General features: G+C 35.6%; 4 protein-coding genes across 8 annotated transcripts; 1 reads left to right on the top strand and 3 right to left on the bottom strand.

Moving 5' to 3' along the window:
* Window positions 1–14: 14 nt before the first annotated feature.
* LOC17895056 (serine carboxypeptidase-like 32) lies at window positions 15–2,366 on the bottom strand. Its single transcript, XM_006301418.1, has 9 exons — window positions 2,123–2,366; window positions 1,929–2,036; window positions 1,731–1,826; window positions 1,533–1,625; window positions 1,336–1,430; window positions 863–1,129; window positions 557–789; window positions 293–398; window positions 15–167 (listed from the first exon to the last, which is right to left on the bottom strand). Exons 1-9 carry the CDS (start codon window positions 2,364–2,366, stop codon window positions 15–17), a joined length of 1,395 nt encoding a protein of 464 aa, XP_006301480.1.
* Window positions 2,367–4,332: 1,966 nt separating this feature from the next.
* LOC17894271 (helicase-like transcription factor CHR28) lies at window positions 4,333–10,493 on the bottom strand. 4 transcript variants are annotated; one of them, XM_023787317.1, is made up of 13 exons: window positions 10,027–10,493; window positions 9,736–9,805; window positions 9,461–9,637; window positions 9,299–9,355; window positions 8,011–9,188; window positions 7,650–7,721; window positions 7,330–7,407; window positions 6,378–7,245; window positions 6,165–6,295; window positions 5,850–6,041; window positions 5,176–5,730; window positions 4,866–5,075; window positions 4,333–4,775 (listed from the first exon to the last, which is right to left on the bottom strand). In XM_023787317.1, the coding sequence occupies exons 1-13, from the start codon at window positions 10,174–10,176 to the stop codon at window positions 4,665–4,667; spliced, it is 3,849 nt and encodes a 1,282-aa protein (XP_023643085.1). In that variant the 5' UTR covers window positions 10,177–10,493; the 3' UTR covers window positions 4,333–4,664. The 4 variants fall into 4 exon arrangements, with proteins under 4 accessions (XP_023643085.1, XP_006300585.2, XP_023643086.1 ...); XM_006300523.2 differs by having other exon boundaries at window positions 9,299–9,637; XM_023787318.1 differs by lacking the exons at window positions 9,736–9,805; window positions 10,027–10,493 and having other exon boundaries at window positions 9,271–9,355; window positions 9,461–9,548.
* Window positions 10,494–12,816: 2,323 nt separating this feature from the next.
* On the top strand, window positions 12,817–15,068 carry LOC17894278 (protein GID8 homolog). Of its 2 annotated transcripts, none has more exons than XM_006300484.2 (7): window positions 12,817–12,977; window positions 13,148–13,259; window positions 13,366–13,525; window positions 13,634–13,740; window positions 13,859–13,990; window positions 14,166–14,322; window positions 14,540–15,068. In XM_006300484.2, the coding sequence occupies exons 2-7, from the start codon at window positions 13,206–13,208 to the stop codon at window positions 14,659–14,661; spliced, it is 732 nt and encodes a 243-aa protein (XP_006300546.1). In that variant the 5' UTR covers window positions 12,817–12,977; window positions 13,148–13,205; the 3' UTR covers window positions 14,662–15,068. The 2 variants fall into 2 exon arrangements, with proteins under 2 accessions (XP_006300546.1, XP_006300545.1); XM_006300483.2 differs by having other exon boundaries at window positions 12,818–12,977; window positions 13,236–13,259.
* Window positions 15,069–15,512: 444 nt separating this feature from the next.
* Window positions 15,513–16,643, bottom strand: LOC111832052. The gene is made up of 2 exons (XM_023788267.1): window positions 16,518–16,643; window positions 15,513–16,034 (listed from the first exon to the last, which is right to left on the bottom strand). Exons 1-2 carry the CDS (start codon window positions 16,544–16,546, stop codon window positions 15,581–15,583), a joined length of 483 nt encoding a protein of 160 aa, XP_023644035.1. The 5' UTR covers window positions 16,547–16,643; the 3' UTR covers window positions 15,513–15,580.
* Window positions 16,644–16,693: the final 50 nt, after the last annotated feature.

Raw genomic sequence — 16,693 nt, 5'->3', positions numbered from 1 at the left:
TTAAAATTTTGCTTCTAAGCCTGTCGCGATGAAGGAGGAGGAACTCCATTGAGGAAGGCAGAAAAAAACGCGAGGGATTCACTAGGTTTAAAGGAAGGCACATCATGTCCTGCTCCTCTAAACGTTGCAAACGTTAAACCTTCGTATTCTTGAAACCATCCACTTACCTATACAATCGTAAGAAGAAGAAAAAATCTATGAACTCAAAACACAGTTTATAAAACAATATAATTAATGAAATAACATTGTTTAGTAACATGCATATATGTGGAATGTGATTATTGACTAAGACCTGTTTCTCATGATACCATGGCCTCCAAGCTGTCTTGATTTGTAATTCCAATTTATTGATGCAGTACCTTGTCGAGAGTACGGGAACTCTTCCGTCAGTATCGCCACTGAATCACCACATATAAAACTTTTTAGTGTAGCCAATTATTCATAATGAGAAATAGATGGAAATTCATTTTTCTTGGGTGGCAAGACACTAAGTTTATAACATATGTTGCAGTCCCATTGCTCATATATTTTGCCGAAAATATAAACTAAAGTTTACCTGTAAACCCAAACTCTAAATCCTCCAGCAATTAGTTTCTTATATATAGGCAGCACCGATGGTTTTGAATCAGTCCAGTTCCAATGGTTTAGGATATCGCCGTTGCAAATTGTCCAGTTCTTGAGATGAACACCATCAGACACGTGAAGAGCTTTCTGAACATCAGCTCGGTTGTAGAATACTTTTGCGTAATCGTCCATACACGGGTCAAATCCATCGAACAGCCTCGGTATCTGTATAAGAGCTTTAGGTAAGTTCTTGTAGGCAAAACACACAAATAATGAATATATAGTATCATTAGTTTACCGTCTTGGAATTGGCGTAGGAATCAAGCTTTGATGAATGGTGCATGCATATAGGAGTGTAGAGACTGAACTGATCGATCTCTTTGTATTGTTTGAGTATTTCATCTACACCATCTTTGCAATCTTTAACCTCCCAAGTAGTGTCACTTGTGAAATTGCAACTCCTTTTTATGACTCTATATGTCTCATCTGATATCACTGCGTGGCTCCACGCGTAATCCACCCATCCTGTCCAATCTTCCGCGTATGATGTCAACGGATTTCCAAGCTGTGTCCATAGAAAAAAAAAAATCTTATCATGTCTTCATATAGATTCATAATGTGTTTCTTTAGTATTTATGACAATCAAACATCAACTATAAGATTGGTTATTTTGATGTACATTTTTTTAGTGTTGTATAAGAGATTCTATGATATACTTTTTTTTTTGGTTGATTCTATAATATAATTAACCAAAAGTGTTATAATTAATACCAAAATTCCCATTAAATTAATGTGAAGTGACAAATTGTCCTTGTGTTCCTTGTTCTTGTCGTAAATAACCTCCGCAAGCTCGGGTATGTATTTTCCTGTCCATACGCGTGATTGTTTATGTAACTCAAAATATGGATAAAACAATCTTAGATGAAGAATTATATAATCTTGATTTTCATACGAAAATTAATTAAAACCTGCATAGCTCTCTCCTGCGATAAAGAACTTGTTTTCTTTGTAAGCTGGGAATCTCACAAACCACTTTTGGAGAAAAGCGTACGAGTCCCTCGCTGTTTAATGTAAAACAATCAATCCACGTCAAAACAAGAACAAGAATATAAAGATTAATAACTTTACACGTTACATAAAATATAACATAATTCATATAAAATTACATGTAAAGTCATCGCCGAGTTTTCTATAATCACTACTTGTGTTTGAATACGAAAACCCAACACCAGCCGGAGATTCAAGAAACAATACGTTGGCCTCTGCAGAACCAAATTCAACTCAATTAGTCTTGTTTTTATTATATATGTTGATGAATGATAGTGATAATGATGATGATGGACATGAAAAATACAATAACATACCTTTATTCCATGCATAGGGGTTGGACTTAATATTGTTTCCTTTGTTATCAACGAGAAATGGACCAATCTCTTGTGTTGCACCGTATCCAACAGAAGAACAGCCAGGACCTATATATTACTTATGCACAATGACAAATCCAAATGTGTCCAAAATATTTATACGTAATTGAATATATGTATTTGAGTTTGATTACCTCCATTGAGCCATAGTACTAAAGGCTTCACGTTGGGATGAGTCATAGCTTCGAAGAACCAATAAAACAAAGCCCTACCGTTGGGTTCATTAACCGTGACATAACCGGCGTAATGTCTAAAGCTCACTATTGGTTGGCCAGGAAAGTTTGTCACGAGATCTATCATTGCTTCTGGACTATCAGATGAAACAAAAGCTAAAAGAGTGTAAAGACACAAAGCAATTGACACATTAAGAATGTTCATAGTTTGATAGTACTACGGATTTTGAATGGAGAGATAGGGAGAAGTAGTGAGAGATGGTCTCACTGTAGAGAAAAAATGACGTAATGAGATATGAGATGGATGATGAACATATAAAGGCTTTAATTTGATGTGCATCTATTTATAAGGAAAGATCGAGACTCTATATAAAACGAATGTTGTGTATTATTCTAAATATGAATGTATAAAAAAATTCAAGAAAACTACCGTTATTAATTAATCTAATATTGTAAATATCTTATGATTTTCTTAGTGCGCATATTGAAATTTAACCTGATATAAATTGGAGTTTATGTCGACTAATTGATACCAAAAGTTAGAAATATTTTCAGAAAAAATTAGTCTCTTTACTTTATCTTCTTCCCAAAATTTAACAACTAAATGCCCATATGTTTATTTTATATTTACAGGGTTTTCTATCAAATAGTCATATCGTAAAAGTTGACAAAAATACAAGCGACATGTAGGCTTAACATATCATTAATAAAAAATTAATAACACTATGTTTATTCTTCTAGTATTATGATCCATTATCACATAACAGACAAATCTTAGGTTAAACCAATCTTAAGTATTTTAATGTAATTATGAATCTTTGAATAGGCATGACTTTTATGGAGCGGATGAAGCACTTTCTCTCATTGATGCGTTTCAAAACTTTTAAATCACGAAATGGCAAAAAGTTAGTCAACTTTATCGTCGTATTTAAATCAGCAAAAATACGGGAATTGGTTATCCCCACAATAGCATAACTGCATAAGAAAATAAACTTTTATATATATGTGGAATATGACACACCAATATTAATAGTTAGTGTATAGCTTATGATATAAACTGCATAAGATAAACCTTAAGATAGTAACTATCAACAAATTATTGTAGTTATGACCTTATGATTCTATAAACTAGAGTCCACGTACGTAGTTTAGATAACGAAAACACAACCAAAAAGAGAAAAGGTAATATGATCGTGGTAGTAAAATTTTACATACGTAATTAACTAATGAGCTCCCACAACGAGAAAAGAAAACGACATGGCACGTAGAAGAATTGATTTAAAAACAGTTCGATGACATCATTTGTTTATAATAGAATAAGACCTTCGATATATATTTAAAATGAACTTTTTGGTTATGCAGTCTTATATTATCTTTTCCACATAGAATTCTTTAGTTGGTGAATATCCCACTAAATCGTAACTTATAGGTTATATTTGGTCTTTATTTAGAATGCGTGCATTAATGCATATAAAAGCAACATCATTGATGGAATCTTAACAAGTATCTTAGCTTAAGATACTTGTTAAGATTCCATCAATAATAGTCTAATAGTTCTTCTAACATCTGAGAGAACACAGGCGTGGATACCTTTTTAACTAATCTTGTTTTATCCAAGAACATTTTAATAGTCTTCATATGATTTATAATGCTATGTTGTCTTTATATTTACTTTAAAGCAAATTGAATAATGAGAGCATTGAATTTGTGACAAAATGATGACCAACCCCTTCTATTAGTCATCACTATGGAAGTCCACTTACTGTTTGTATATGAGATTCAGCTCGCTTAAACAGAGCTAGCTCACTAGAGAATATCTAAGAATGTTCTACAAAGGTTATAGTTCTCATTCATCGATTTGACCGGTCTAGTGTTTGCGTTATGTGACTAGAGATGTGACATAACTTGGATTCTCTATATAACATACGTTCTAAGACCACCAATAATGTTGGCCTTAAGTAGTATAACTTTACAAGTCTTCACATGTCACGTATCACTCTGTCTGGAAAAGAGAAAATGATGTGGAAGTGTTCAAGCGAACGACCCGAAGCCGATAATTAGAATATTTTCAATGACATCAAATTCATGGAATTGATAAGACAGTTTTTGCTTTATCCTTTTTTTTTTTTTCCTTCATAGTGACCCTTTTTTCATATCACTTACAAAGGAGATTAGAGTCTTTAAGAAGTAAGCTATTATAACTCGTCGGACCAATCACATTGTGACCTTACAATGAGAAATTCATGCTCCTATATTGTCTTCTTCCATTAACTGTCAATAATACCTAAAGTCTAAATGGAACCAATAATCAAATCTTATCAGCTCTCTATTTTTTTTTTTATCCCAAACCCCAAATTGTATTTTCTAATCTTTCTTTTCAACGAACCTGTAGTCAGTTAAATGAAGAGTCTCTTCCTCCTAAAACTGCACAAAAACCGACAAAAATCCTATCATATGTACCCGTCTGCATCGGCCAAAAAAAATAGAGCTCGAAGCTCGCTTCTTATGAATCCGCCATGAACAAATAGCTCAAGTCCTCTACTGTGAGGTGAGACTGCCGGCTTCCCTTTTCATCTTCTCCAAACGCAGAGGCTACCATCATTCTCTTCTTTTGCTGCATCCACAAAACGTGTTCAGAGATCAAAATTGAAATGGCTTGAAGCTTATAGAGAAATTAATGAGAATCAAATCAAACTAATTATACCTGAAGGGCCAATATCCTATCTTCGACTGTATCTTTTACTGTGAAGCGAACCACTGTTACTGGTCGTGTTTGTCCTATACGATGTGCTCTATCAATTGCTTGATCCTCGGTTGTTGGGTTCCACCACAAGTCCAGCATCAGAACATGACAAGCTGCCACCATGTTTAGTCCTAGACTAGCAGCCTTAAGAGACATAATCATTACAGTCACCTAAAAGGTAAAAATTGCCAAAAAAGACATCATCGTTTTGTTACCGCAGACAGCAAGTCAACCCAAGTCCTTATATTTAATTAGAGGCTATGTAACTTACCTCAGGAAGAGTGTTAAAATCTTGTACTGCTTTATCTCGAGCAGCAACTGACATTGTTCCATCGAGCCTTCTATACTGAATACGCGAACTTACAAGAGAAGCTTCAAGTAGGTCCAGCATCTTTGTCCATTGGGAAAAAACAATGGCTTTTTCTCTAGCTACCTTAATCGGAACACCAAGGCTAATAACCTCACTCTTAACGGGTGTTACAGGAACACATGAGTCCTCTCTGTTTTGAGAGATCTGATTTGTGTCTGTCAAATCCAGCAGTTTGGGCAGTGATTTTAAGATCTCTAGAGCGGCCTTGATTTTGGATGAACCATATGGATGATCTTCAGAACTGCCAAGGCTCTCAAAATGATTCGAAGTGACAATATCCTGCATGCCAGACTTAGCATCGTCCAATCTTGTTTTGGAAGACAATGAGGAGATGGTGAGTGTGACATCGCAGTTTGCAAAGGGGCAGTGATTATTATCACCTGTAAGGCGCTCATAAATGCACTGTTTACAGAAAACATGACCACAGACTGAAACAACAGCATCATCAGGTGCATCCTGTGGATAAAGGAGGATACAATTAAAAACTAATTGCAAAGACCACATGTTGCCAGTGAAGCTTCTGACTTAAGAGGATCTTAGATTGCAGGATATAGATTAAAGAGATAGAATCTTACATTGCAGATACCACAAATTGCCAGTGAAGCTTCTGGAAAAATCTGCTTCTTAGCTAATCCAACAGAGGATTCCCAGGTAAAACTGTAATCACCATTCACGAGAAGAGGGTGATCACAAGCTTGACGAAGGCGCAAGAGCATCAACAAGATATTTACATAATTTTGCTTCACTGTTCCGGCTTCTTCATATTCCTGATATAAGAGAAAATTTTTTTTTTGTTGTAAATACATACAATGGCAAATGCATGCATACAACCAATTTATTCATGGGACATTGCATGTATTACGGATATATATTAAGTTCATATCCCATACCCTGAATTGACTACGAGATTCGGCCTCTAATTTGGAGTAGAAATCACGTTCCTCTACAGTGAAATCCACTTTTCTCAACTCAATGGACTTCGGAGGCAAAGAGATTATTGGTTTCCCATCAAGATGTGAACCTAATGTGTTTACCAGTTAGAAACAATTAAACCCCTCAAATAAAAATTTGAAGCAATTTAGATTCATTATCAGTAGGCTGACCTTTAGTTCGGCGAAGCATCACAGTTTTAAGGATAGCCTGCAGCTTCTGATATCCTTTCACTGGGTTCCTAGTTATAGGGTTCTTAATAGTGCTACAGAACAATACGTAGGAAGAATAAGGATCATATTTGAGAAACCGAAAGTAGCTGTAGAGGTCATCGATTGAATTCTGAATTGGAGTCCCTGATAAACACCACCTCCGTTTAGCACGAAGTCCCCAGCATGCTCTTGCAACTTGGGTTTTGTAATTCTTAATGCTCTGTGCCTCATCGAGAACAACTCTAAACCATGAAACTTTCGCAAGAGGACCAGACTGAAATTCAGCCTGTTTCTTCTTCTTTGAGACTTTCTTCTTAGAATCAGGAGGATATTTTCTTTTCTTGTTTGAGCAAAAGCCAGTAGTTGCAGATCCACCATCATGTACCCCACCCTTCTCTTCGTCCTCATCATCTACAAGAGGCTGTTTCGGCACTTCCATACTTACGATAGAAAATGTGGTAACAACAACATCATATTTTGCCAACTCATGAGGATCTTTGGTTCTGCTAGACCCATGGTATACCAGAACAGAGAGATTTGCTTCACTAGTCACTTTCTTATGTAATTCATCAGCCCACTGCCGCATAACACTAGTGGGACAGACAATAAGCGTTCCAGCAGCTGGCCTTCCCCTCACTTTACCCACACTATCTCCAGCAACTATGTTTTCAAAATGTTCGCTTTTTACACTGGGTTTTAAAGGCGCACATTCTCCACTCTCGCTTTCAAGGTCAAAAATTTCTTTCTTCGTACTTTCTTCACATGCTTGGGCAGGTTTAGACCGTTCCTTCAGTATAAGAGCTATAGTGGAAACTGTCTTCCCAAGTCCCTGCAAAAGATAATTATATCAGGAAATTTGAGACTATTAAGCGTAAATGTTTCTTAACTATTGACAACAGAAGACAAAAATAACCTGATCATCAGCAAGAATTCCTCCCGAACAGGGGAAGCCACTTGTTTCCTTCTGGGCCATCCAAGACAATGCAATTCGCTGTTCATGAGTAAGATACAGTTAAGTTGAAACATAAAAATAATATCAACTCACATTAGCCAAATCGTTCAACCATTAAGTTGGAAAATAACATTAACTTAAAAAATTCCATTTCTCATTTTTGGGCCAAATCATCTTCAGGCATACAATACATTAATAAAGTACATCTCTCTTTTAGTTTCTACACCTTGTGTTTTGAACGTCTACAGGGAATGTTATAATTTTAATTAATACATACATACCTGATGTCTCATAAGCGGGACTGTCAAGACACCATCAGGCGGACTTGCTTCAGAATTAGGCTGAGAGAGATCCTGTAAAATCAGACAATGTTATTAGACCTAAAGAGTCCCAAAAAAATCCAAGAATAAAGGTTACTACGGAGCTATCATTTATTGCATATCTAACTCATGACACATACAATAACAGGAACCTTCTAGTACCATTATAGCCCCATGCAATATTCGCAACTTAATCATGCATAGGGTTACAAAATCAGATATTCGATACACATATATGTATCCGCATATCAGCAAAAACTAAGGTGTTGGTAATGGTATGGTGCCTGGGGGATACAATAGAAAATTAGACAACACGCCTAACCTGCAATGCAGCTTGAAAGATCATATTTTCTTTATTTGACTGAAGCTTCAGGCCTCCAGGTTGATGAAAATTATTACCAATTGTAGAATATTCTGAAGAAACCACTGGGTTTATCATAGCTTGAGGTCGAGGTGGGATAGGTCGAGGTGGGATAGGTCGAGGTGGGATTGCCGATTGGCAATTAGTTTCTATTATGCAGATGTCAGAATCATCATCACTATCAGATATCAATTCTGAAGAATGGCTTTGAACTGATTCAAAGCAGGCATTTGAGAAATTAGAATCAAAGCTCCTTGGTTGAATATGTTCATCGTCTCCTTGATGTATTTGAAAATCTAAATGTTCATTGCTTTGTGTCACTGGGCTGGGATCTTCTGCTACATATTGCATACATGCATCTGAATCATAAAAATTACTGGAGCTTCTGTTGCCACTGTCCTGGCTAGGGAAAGCAGTTTGTGGTGCCATATATGAGTATCCTTTTTCAATATCTGTTTGGTAGGAGACTGCACAACTTGATGCACCAGACCACCAATGATTGGTTTCTTCAGGTGCATATGCATCGTCCCTGATACTATATTCCCCTGGAACTGAACTGTAGACCACTTTCTCTGACTCAGCCTCTGGTTTAGCAGTCAAATGAACAGCTTTGTTATCCTGAAAACTGCTTGAACAATTATCAGGCCGGTCAAGATCATTATCAGCTAAATGACTGTCGAAATTGTTGTGCAGTTCACCACAGGCAGGAGAAGCTGAAGGATAACTTTCACACTTGAAACTGATCCCTCTTGCACTAGAAAAATCAATGGCAGGTTTCCTTTCTAAAGATCCATTGTCTACTCTCCCATGTCTATCAAAAGTCATCCGGCTGGCACCATCTGACTGAGACTCACTAACTCCACTCTCAATATCATTTACAGCTTCTTCTTCTTTATTGGGAAAGAGCTGAAACGAAAAATTCTGGACAAAATTGGGGGTATGTTCTGAAAAGGATGCACCACTTGTATTGTAGCAGTCTTGTGCAGAAGAGACATAGTTATCCCCACTGTCACTGAGAGAATTGGAGTTATTAAAAAATCCCGACATGACAGAGGAGGTATGATTGGCTCCCAAACCCGCTCCATATCCAGACTCGTCATCAAAATATGGAATCATCATTGTGGAGCTGGTCGATGTAACTGCAATTTGATGTAACAAAAAATGAGGAACATGGAAATTAGCAACAGATAGATGAGTAGTGTCAAAATTTACAAAAATAACCTGAACATTTAGTAGATAAGGTGCATACATTTGGAATCAATAATCTTGTCATCCTGCTTCGAAACAGTGTCAACGTCACAATTCACTGGATTGAATGCCACATTGCCATCATGATCAGAGAAACTAGACGATATACTACAACTAGTCATCTCAGATTGAGAAACTCCACATGTTTCCACAGGCTGCTCACCTTGGCTTAACGAAAACCAATCTTTAAGACTTGCAGAACAAGTATAAGCAGGTGAAGGACTTAGCCCAGGTTCCAGTTTCATTTGTTCATCGAATGAGCCTGACACCCCAGTCCCTGGTTGCGAGGCTCCTAAGCTATATGAATCCCGAGAAGAAAACCAATCATCCGTCTGAGATCCTAATCAAGAAACAAACATAACCATAAAAAATCCAAATGATTGTTAATACTAATTACAAGTCTATGTAACAACAACAGAACCGTTTACAAAAACTAACCATTTTGCAACTGTGAATGCTTGAGCTCGTCAGCAGATGAACCAGCTGGTGATAAATTATCTTGGCTAGCCTAAAAGTAGTAACTCTCACGGTTAGAATAAATAAATCAAAATATAACAATCCCACAAATCCAAAACTTAAGTGTCATTAAGAGTTAAAACCTGTTAATCACTCATACAATAGAATTCAAATCAATGTTAAAACACACAAATCCTCAATTCCTAGTTCTATGAACAAACGAAGCTAAATCAAAACCATGTCCGTTGAAACAATTGTAAAATCGAAAGCTACCTCAGCAGAAAGAGGCTTCTCATCTAGAATCCGGTAAAGAGTTTCGATATCAATAGCATCGTCATCATCATCAAACGCAAAAGCACCATCACAATCATCACCGGGCAAATCATCTCCAACCCCAAACACTGAACCTTCCTCACCCATCATGAACCCTAACCCGAGAAAGACGAAGCAAACCCTAAATCGGAAAATAAAAACCAAAAAGTCAGGGAATTCACCACCGGAGAAAACCCAAATCGAATTGAGAGAAGTTGGGGAAATCACGGAAGCGTAGATCCAGGGATATGGGTTTGTTTGAAATTTGTGAAAATTGGGTATTGAAGAAGAAGAAGGAGAAAAGCACGGAATTTTCCAGGAAAGGTGTAGAGAGCAGTTGGGTATTGATAGAAATAAAAAAAAAACGCGACTTTTCTCGCGCCGGTGGCTTCTTTTTATTGCCTTCTTCTTCTTCTTCTCTCTTTTGGCTTTCTTCGAATTGGAAAAGGTAAAACAAAACATATGCCACAAGAGAGAGAAGAGACTTCTGCTTAAATAAGGAACGGTCGAAGACATTTTTTTGTCATTTTTTTTTTCTTTCTCTTTTTAAATTATGTTTTTATTATTTTAATATTTCTTATTACTGTATATGCGCCGTCATCTTTTTTGTTAAAGCAAATCACAATTTAACAACTTTAAGTCATGGAGATTTGTGTTTCCAAAAAAAAAAGTCATGGAGATTTTTTTCTCTAATCATAATTCAATCAAATTTATGGTGGAAAAATATTAATTTATTTTGTTTCTTTTTATTTGTGAGAAAGAAACAATGTATTAGAGTTCACACATAATTTATTATGGTGGAAAAATATTAATGTATTAGAGTTCACACATAATTTAAAATAGGAGACTTTTGACATAAAATGAAAAATCTTAACTAAGAAGATAAGAATTTCATTAACTTTTTAAGAAGAAAGTTTTGATATTTTTTTTAGAAACCAAACTATAACAGACGAATCAAAATACGAAACGTGGAGAAATTTTTACCACTTAATGACGATTTAGATGATTTATCATGTGATCCAGCTAATAGTAAAATTAAAATTTTGGCTTATCACTCCAATTAATTTGATTAGATAAGGCAAAATATGTTTGACTATATAAGGACCTTATTAACTTTTTGGTCATATTTTTCAACATAACAAATATTAATATTTTCTTAAACGATAAATTTTCTATGTTTACACTTAAATTTCCTAGCTTAAATCTATTAACACAAGTGGCATAGTTATCTCCCTATAAATTTAGAGAATTTTCTTTATTTTAAATTTATTGTTAAATTATATTTACAGAAAAAAAAATAGTGTCTTTACAACTAAAGCATCATATAGTTTAATAACTTTGAAAGGAAAACAAATTTGATAAGAAAAAAATACTCAACTCTAGATTGGAACTAGAGTTGAAGTCCTTCGTCATAATATCGATCACCTATTAGTTGACTCGGTTTTTCCGCAAAAGGTTGCAAAAACCTCAACCTAACAAAACTAAATATGAACCAAACCACACAACGGATAATAAAAACCCAAGTAAAAATATATGGGAGGTTAAAGCAATGACAATAGTATTTAGTGAAACAGTTGCTAGCCCTAAAACAAGGCTTGTTTTATACCAGATCCCCATTTTTGATCCCATGCAATAAGTCTCTGCGAACACATAAGTCAACGATTTTTGTAGATAGTTTGATGACAAAAGAGCTTGCCCATTATAATACACATTTCCAATCTTGTCATGTGATATAAAAAGCCTTTGATTATACAGAATTAGGAAGTCATCGAAATAAACCAAATAAAGATTGAGACCCAAGTCGTCCTCGTCTAGCTTCTTCACTAAGTTCTTCCAAATCAACTGAGAAAAAAATAAAAAGTATTTAAAACATAAAGTGGTCCATTGGTTCTTTGTTGGTCAACTAGAAGACCTCAAACTATGTTATCGATCCTTTGTCGTATTGCGGGGTTCAACATAAAACAGCCATGTGCAAGGAAAAAACATGTTTTGGGACTTTAGTTTTCAGATGCAACTACTTAAACTAAACATATTGTAAGATGGGAAGATACTATATTGCACGACAGTATCGTTTAAGGTGTGTAACTTAATTATTGATTTTAATTAAAAAAATATAAAACCAACTATAATATATATGTAACTAAAAAAACAAGGTGGCAGTAGTATAGTTTTCTAGTAAATACGAGTTTGCGAAAGAGACAACAATTTCTATTTTTTTTGGCTCAACATATGTATATTTTCACAATAGAGTTTAGCGAAATGACGTCGTTTTAATTTAGAAAACAAAATAAAAAAGAATTATAATTTTTTGGATAGCTGAGATAGTGAAAAGATCGAAAAGAGAGAGTGGTGTGTGGCAAAACACTGATTTAAGAAACTCGAAAATTGTTAAAACGACGTGGTTTTGTTCGTTTCATATGTCTTATCGTAGCCATTTTATTGAATGAATCATCGTCGTTAAACGGTTAGTAAACCTTATTTCGGAAAATATTAAAATCGGCTTATTTTATATAATTAAACTTATGTAGGCCATTGTATTGTAATTGTATTGTATCAAAAGTTAAGGCACAAAAATGCTGCTCCGAAATAGTTTGAGCCATTATCTAGGCCATTTTCCCCATTTTACAACAGTGTTCCGAACCATATTATCCGGTTTACAAATAACCAAAGCCAGAAGACAAACCGAGTCGGATCCCATGATAATTTAAACCGGATCGGTTCATCAACGGTTTCTTGAACCCGATCTCTTCTCTATCGAAAACCTCGATATTTTTATTTTCTCTCTAATCAGATTGTAGAATTAGGGAAGAGACTTTCGCAAGCAATCTATAAGCAAAATCGATCTTCAAATCTCCGTCTTCTTTGCCAGAATCTTTCACAGTCAATCTCCACCAGATTCTCCACTTCTCCAGGTACATCTTTCCCGGATAGATTTTCCAAGAAACTTACTCTCTCTATCTTTCTTAGAACTACGGTTCCTGTACTGTTTTTGGGATCAAAGCTTCATTTTTGATCTCTATCTCCTCGAAAATTCGATTTATTTTGAAATATCTCTGATCGGAGTGTGTTTTTGAACACACAGGTAATACTTTGTATTGAATGAGTTAGATTTTTATGATGGGAGTCACACTGGCGTGCTAATGTCATTGTTTCGGATTTTTGTTAATCAGCTTGAAGAAGACGACGAAGATATGGTAATCTTTTGTTTCTTACGAGTCTAAATTGTGTTCTCTGATCTAAATTGTTGATGGGTTTTTGGAAAAATTGAGTCTTTATGTTGGGGGTTATTTTGAGTCACAGGCTACTTCGAAGAAAGTGATCACACGTGAAGAATGGGAGAAGAAATTGAATGCTGTAAAGCTTAGGAAAGAAGATATGAATACTTTGGTGATGAATTTTCTTGTGACTGAAGGATATGTAGAAGCTGCTGAGAAGTTCCAAAGGGAGTCTGGAACCAAACGTATCCTTTTTTGTGTGTTTTTTTTTCTTTCACTGTTTTGTTTGTGGAACTTGTGAGTTTGATGTTTAGGTTATCTACTCCTTTTGAATTTCCTTAATGGGTAAACAGCAGAGATAGATCTTGCTACCATTACAGAACGAATGGCTGTTAAAAAGGCTGTTCAAAACGGAAATGTCGAGGATGCGATTGAAAAAGTGAATGATTTGAATCCTGAGGTACATACATTGCTTCTTCATATTCATATTTTTCTCTCCTTGTGTGAATGGTTGCCTTTCACTTTTCCTATATACTAATAAGTCAAAATCTGAGTCTTCTTTGAACCGGTGCTTGCAGATACTAGACACAAATCCCGAGCTGTTTTTTCACCTTCAGCAGCAAAGGTTGATAGAACTAATTCGTCAAGGGAAGACCGAAGAGGCCTTGGAGTTTGCTCAAGAGGAGCTTGCACCACGTGGTGAAGAAAACGTAAGTCTTTGTATTTCACTTTGTGTCTGTATTTTACTTAGACTTCTCTTGTTGAAGATGGTGTTTTCCATGTGAAACATCTATATATTGCTAATTGACTGCACAAAATACCTGTTTTTAAGTGTTCTAGTGTTGCTGAAACATCGTTCTTACAATTTATTGATTCTTTCTGTAGCAAGCGTTTCTGGAAGAATTGGAAAAAACTGTAGCCTTACTTGTTTTTGAAGATGCCTCTAATTGCCCAGTTAAAGAGCTTCTTGACCTTTCTCACCGCCTTAAGACAGCAAGTGAAGTAAATGCAGCGATTCTTACAAGCCAGAGCCATGAAAAAGGTAGCTTTCGCTGTTTTAGTGGTTGTAGTTTAGTAGCCACAGAAATGATATTATCTCGAGCATCATTCATTTTCAATCTAAAGATTCAGAGTCTACATAACAAACTAGAATATTACATTCATTACTTCATCATCAACATGTGTTATTCAAATTCATCCTGAAACTTTCCAGTTTCCTCGATGGTTGATATACCAACTCAATGTTTATGAACAAACAGATCCCAAACTTCCAAGCTTGTTGAAGATGCTGATTTGGGCTCAAAATCAACTGGATGAGAAAGCAGTGTATCCTCACATAAATGATTTGTCTACTGGTCAGCTCGAAGACCCATCAGAATGATTCTGTGCTTCTTTCAGCAAATGAAAAACAGCAGCGAAAAGGAACAATCAGTGGTGCCCTTCTCTTCCCGCAATCTCAATAACTAAGATTCATATGCTTTCTGGTTTCCCTTTTCTTCTGCATCAGGATTTGTTGGACCCGCAATCATTAGGATATGTGGAGGGGGAACGTAAGCTGTTGTAGGCAATGAATTACTCTAGTCAAATGTTCTTATGGTCATCAACATATTTTCCCATGACTCTCTGCATATGTGCATTTGATTTGAATTAAGTTATCGACCTTGTTTGGATCTTTGGGCGTTCGTTTTGAGGAATTTTTAATTCCGAAAGGTTCGAATTTGTAAACAAGCGAGATGGCTTATTCATCACATGTATTTTAGATGAATAAATGATCAACTTGGCAAGGTTCTTTACTTACCTAGAAACTTCATGGCCTATTGAATTGTGTGATAGTTACAACTGAAATGGAGAATCTCTAAGGATGTCCTCCGCCAATGTCGAAGTTCACTGAGTAGTTCAAAGAACAGTACTGAAATATCATCTGATTTTTCTTCTTCACAAAATATGATGTTGGTAATGGCAGCTTTGAAGCCAGCCTCCAATCTATATCATCACTCAACAAAAGAGTGGGTATTCTGAAATCGAAGGAAATGAAGAGAAAGAACCAAAAACTTATGAGCTATGAGCTACGAGCTATTAGCAGCCACATAGAATATAAAGTGAGCAAGATTTAAATTGTTGAAATATGACAAAGAGATAGCTCAAGAGGCTTTGGCAATGAGTCAAACACATTACTTATAACTTCCTTTAAAATATGATGAACAACATAACTAGTTTCATTGAACTACAGCGAATCACAAAACAAACGAAAGGAAAACCCAAAGTTAAAACCAAATCATAATCCACACGACTCAAAAGCCTTATGCCTCGTCCTTGGATGAGTTCTGTCCACACTCGACATTTGTAGACTCGTCAAATACGAGGGGAAGCTTTCCCTTGGTGCTTTCAAGTTTGGCCTCTATCAGCTCAGCTTCATATGCTACATCTGACACATAACAGAGGATCCATCCACAATTCGCTGCACGAACTCCTTCCTGCAACTCCTGACGTAGCCCTCTCTGGAACATCCAAGCCAGCTCCTCTTCGTCACACTCTCTTTCAAGGGTCTTGCTCTTCTCAAGGAACTCTTCAAGGTACTCACTCACTGTCTTGGTTCCTTGCTTCACGTCCACCAACTTAGACTCGGCCAAGTCTGCCTTCTGAGAAGCTTCTCCACCGCTGCCATGTGTCTGTGGGTGTCTGCTGAGACCAACTGGACAATCCTGGCGCGGAAAGTTTTCTTGGTCACCAGAGTTTTTGGTCGACTCTACCTGACTGCGAGTCAATATTAATTTAAATTTTAATACTATTATTAAATTTCGAGTCACTTATACAGAGATTAGTAAATCTAACATATTCTTATATACAAAATTCAGATTAAAATTGAAAGAATTTATAAAATATTATGGATTCTAAAATTTGATAGAAGTACGTATTTGTTTAGCTAATAAGTTTTGTACTGTAACGAAATCATAAATTACACGAAACTTATGTATATAAGGATGACTGGAAATGGAACAAACAGAAAAGAAAAAAAAAAGAAAAAAAAAGGAGATGTTGATCTGAATTTTGATCTTGATATTTTAGAAAATTTCATGCTTTTACAAAAGTAAAAAGCCTAAACTACTACTAATCTGAAGACTAAAGAACTGAGAAAAGAAAATAGAAAATACTGTATATTTTATTTGTATATTCTCAAAATCACCATTAGATACTGTAAAACAGAAAATGGAAAAATGAAAATCCTTAAGAACTTACAAATTGAGATTACTTCTTCCCTCAGCCATAATGAAGAATGAAAATGAAAAGAACCTTAGATTGTGTCCCTTTGGTCAATTCTCAAGATGAGATGATACTCTTCATTTTTTATTAACTTGTTTCATATATATATATAATTGCTTGAGCTTTTCGCGCGAGAATTCAAACTTTATGCG

Source organism: Capsella rubella, unplaced genomic scaffold, assembly GCF_000375325.1.
Source record: "Capsella rubella cultivar Monte Gargano unplaced genomic scaffold, Caprub1_0 scaffold_2, whole genome shotgun sequence".
In the NCBI taxonomy this organism is placed as follows: domain Eukaryota; kingdom Viridiplantae; phylum Streptophyta; class Magnoliopsida; order Brassicales; family Brassicaceae; genus Capsella; species Capsella rubella.
This window is presented reverse-complemented; position numbering and strand designations above follow the sequence as displayed.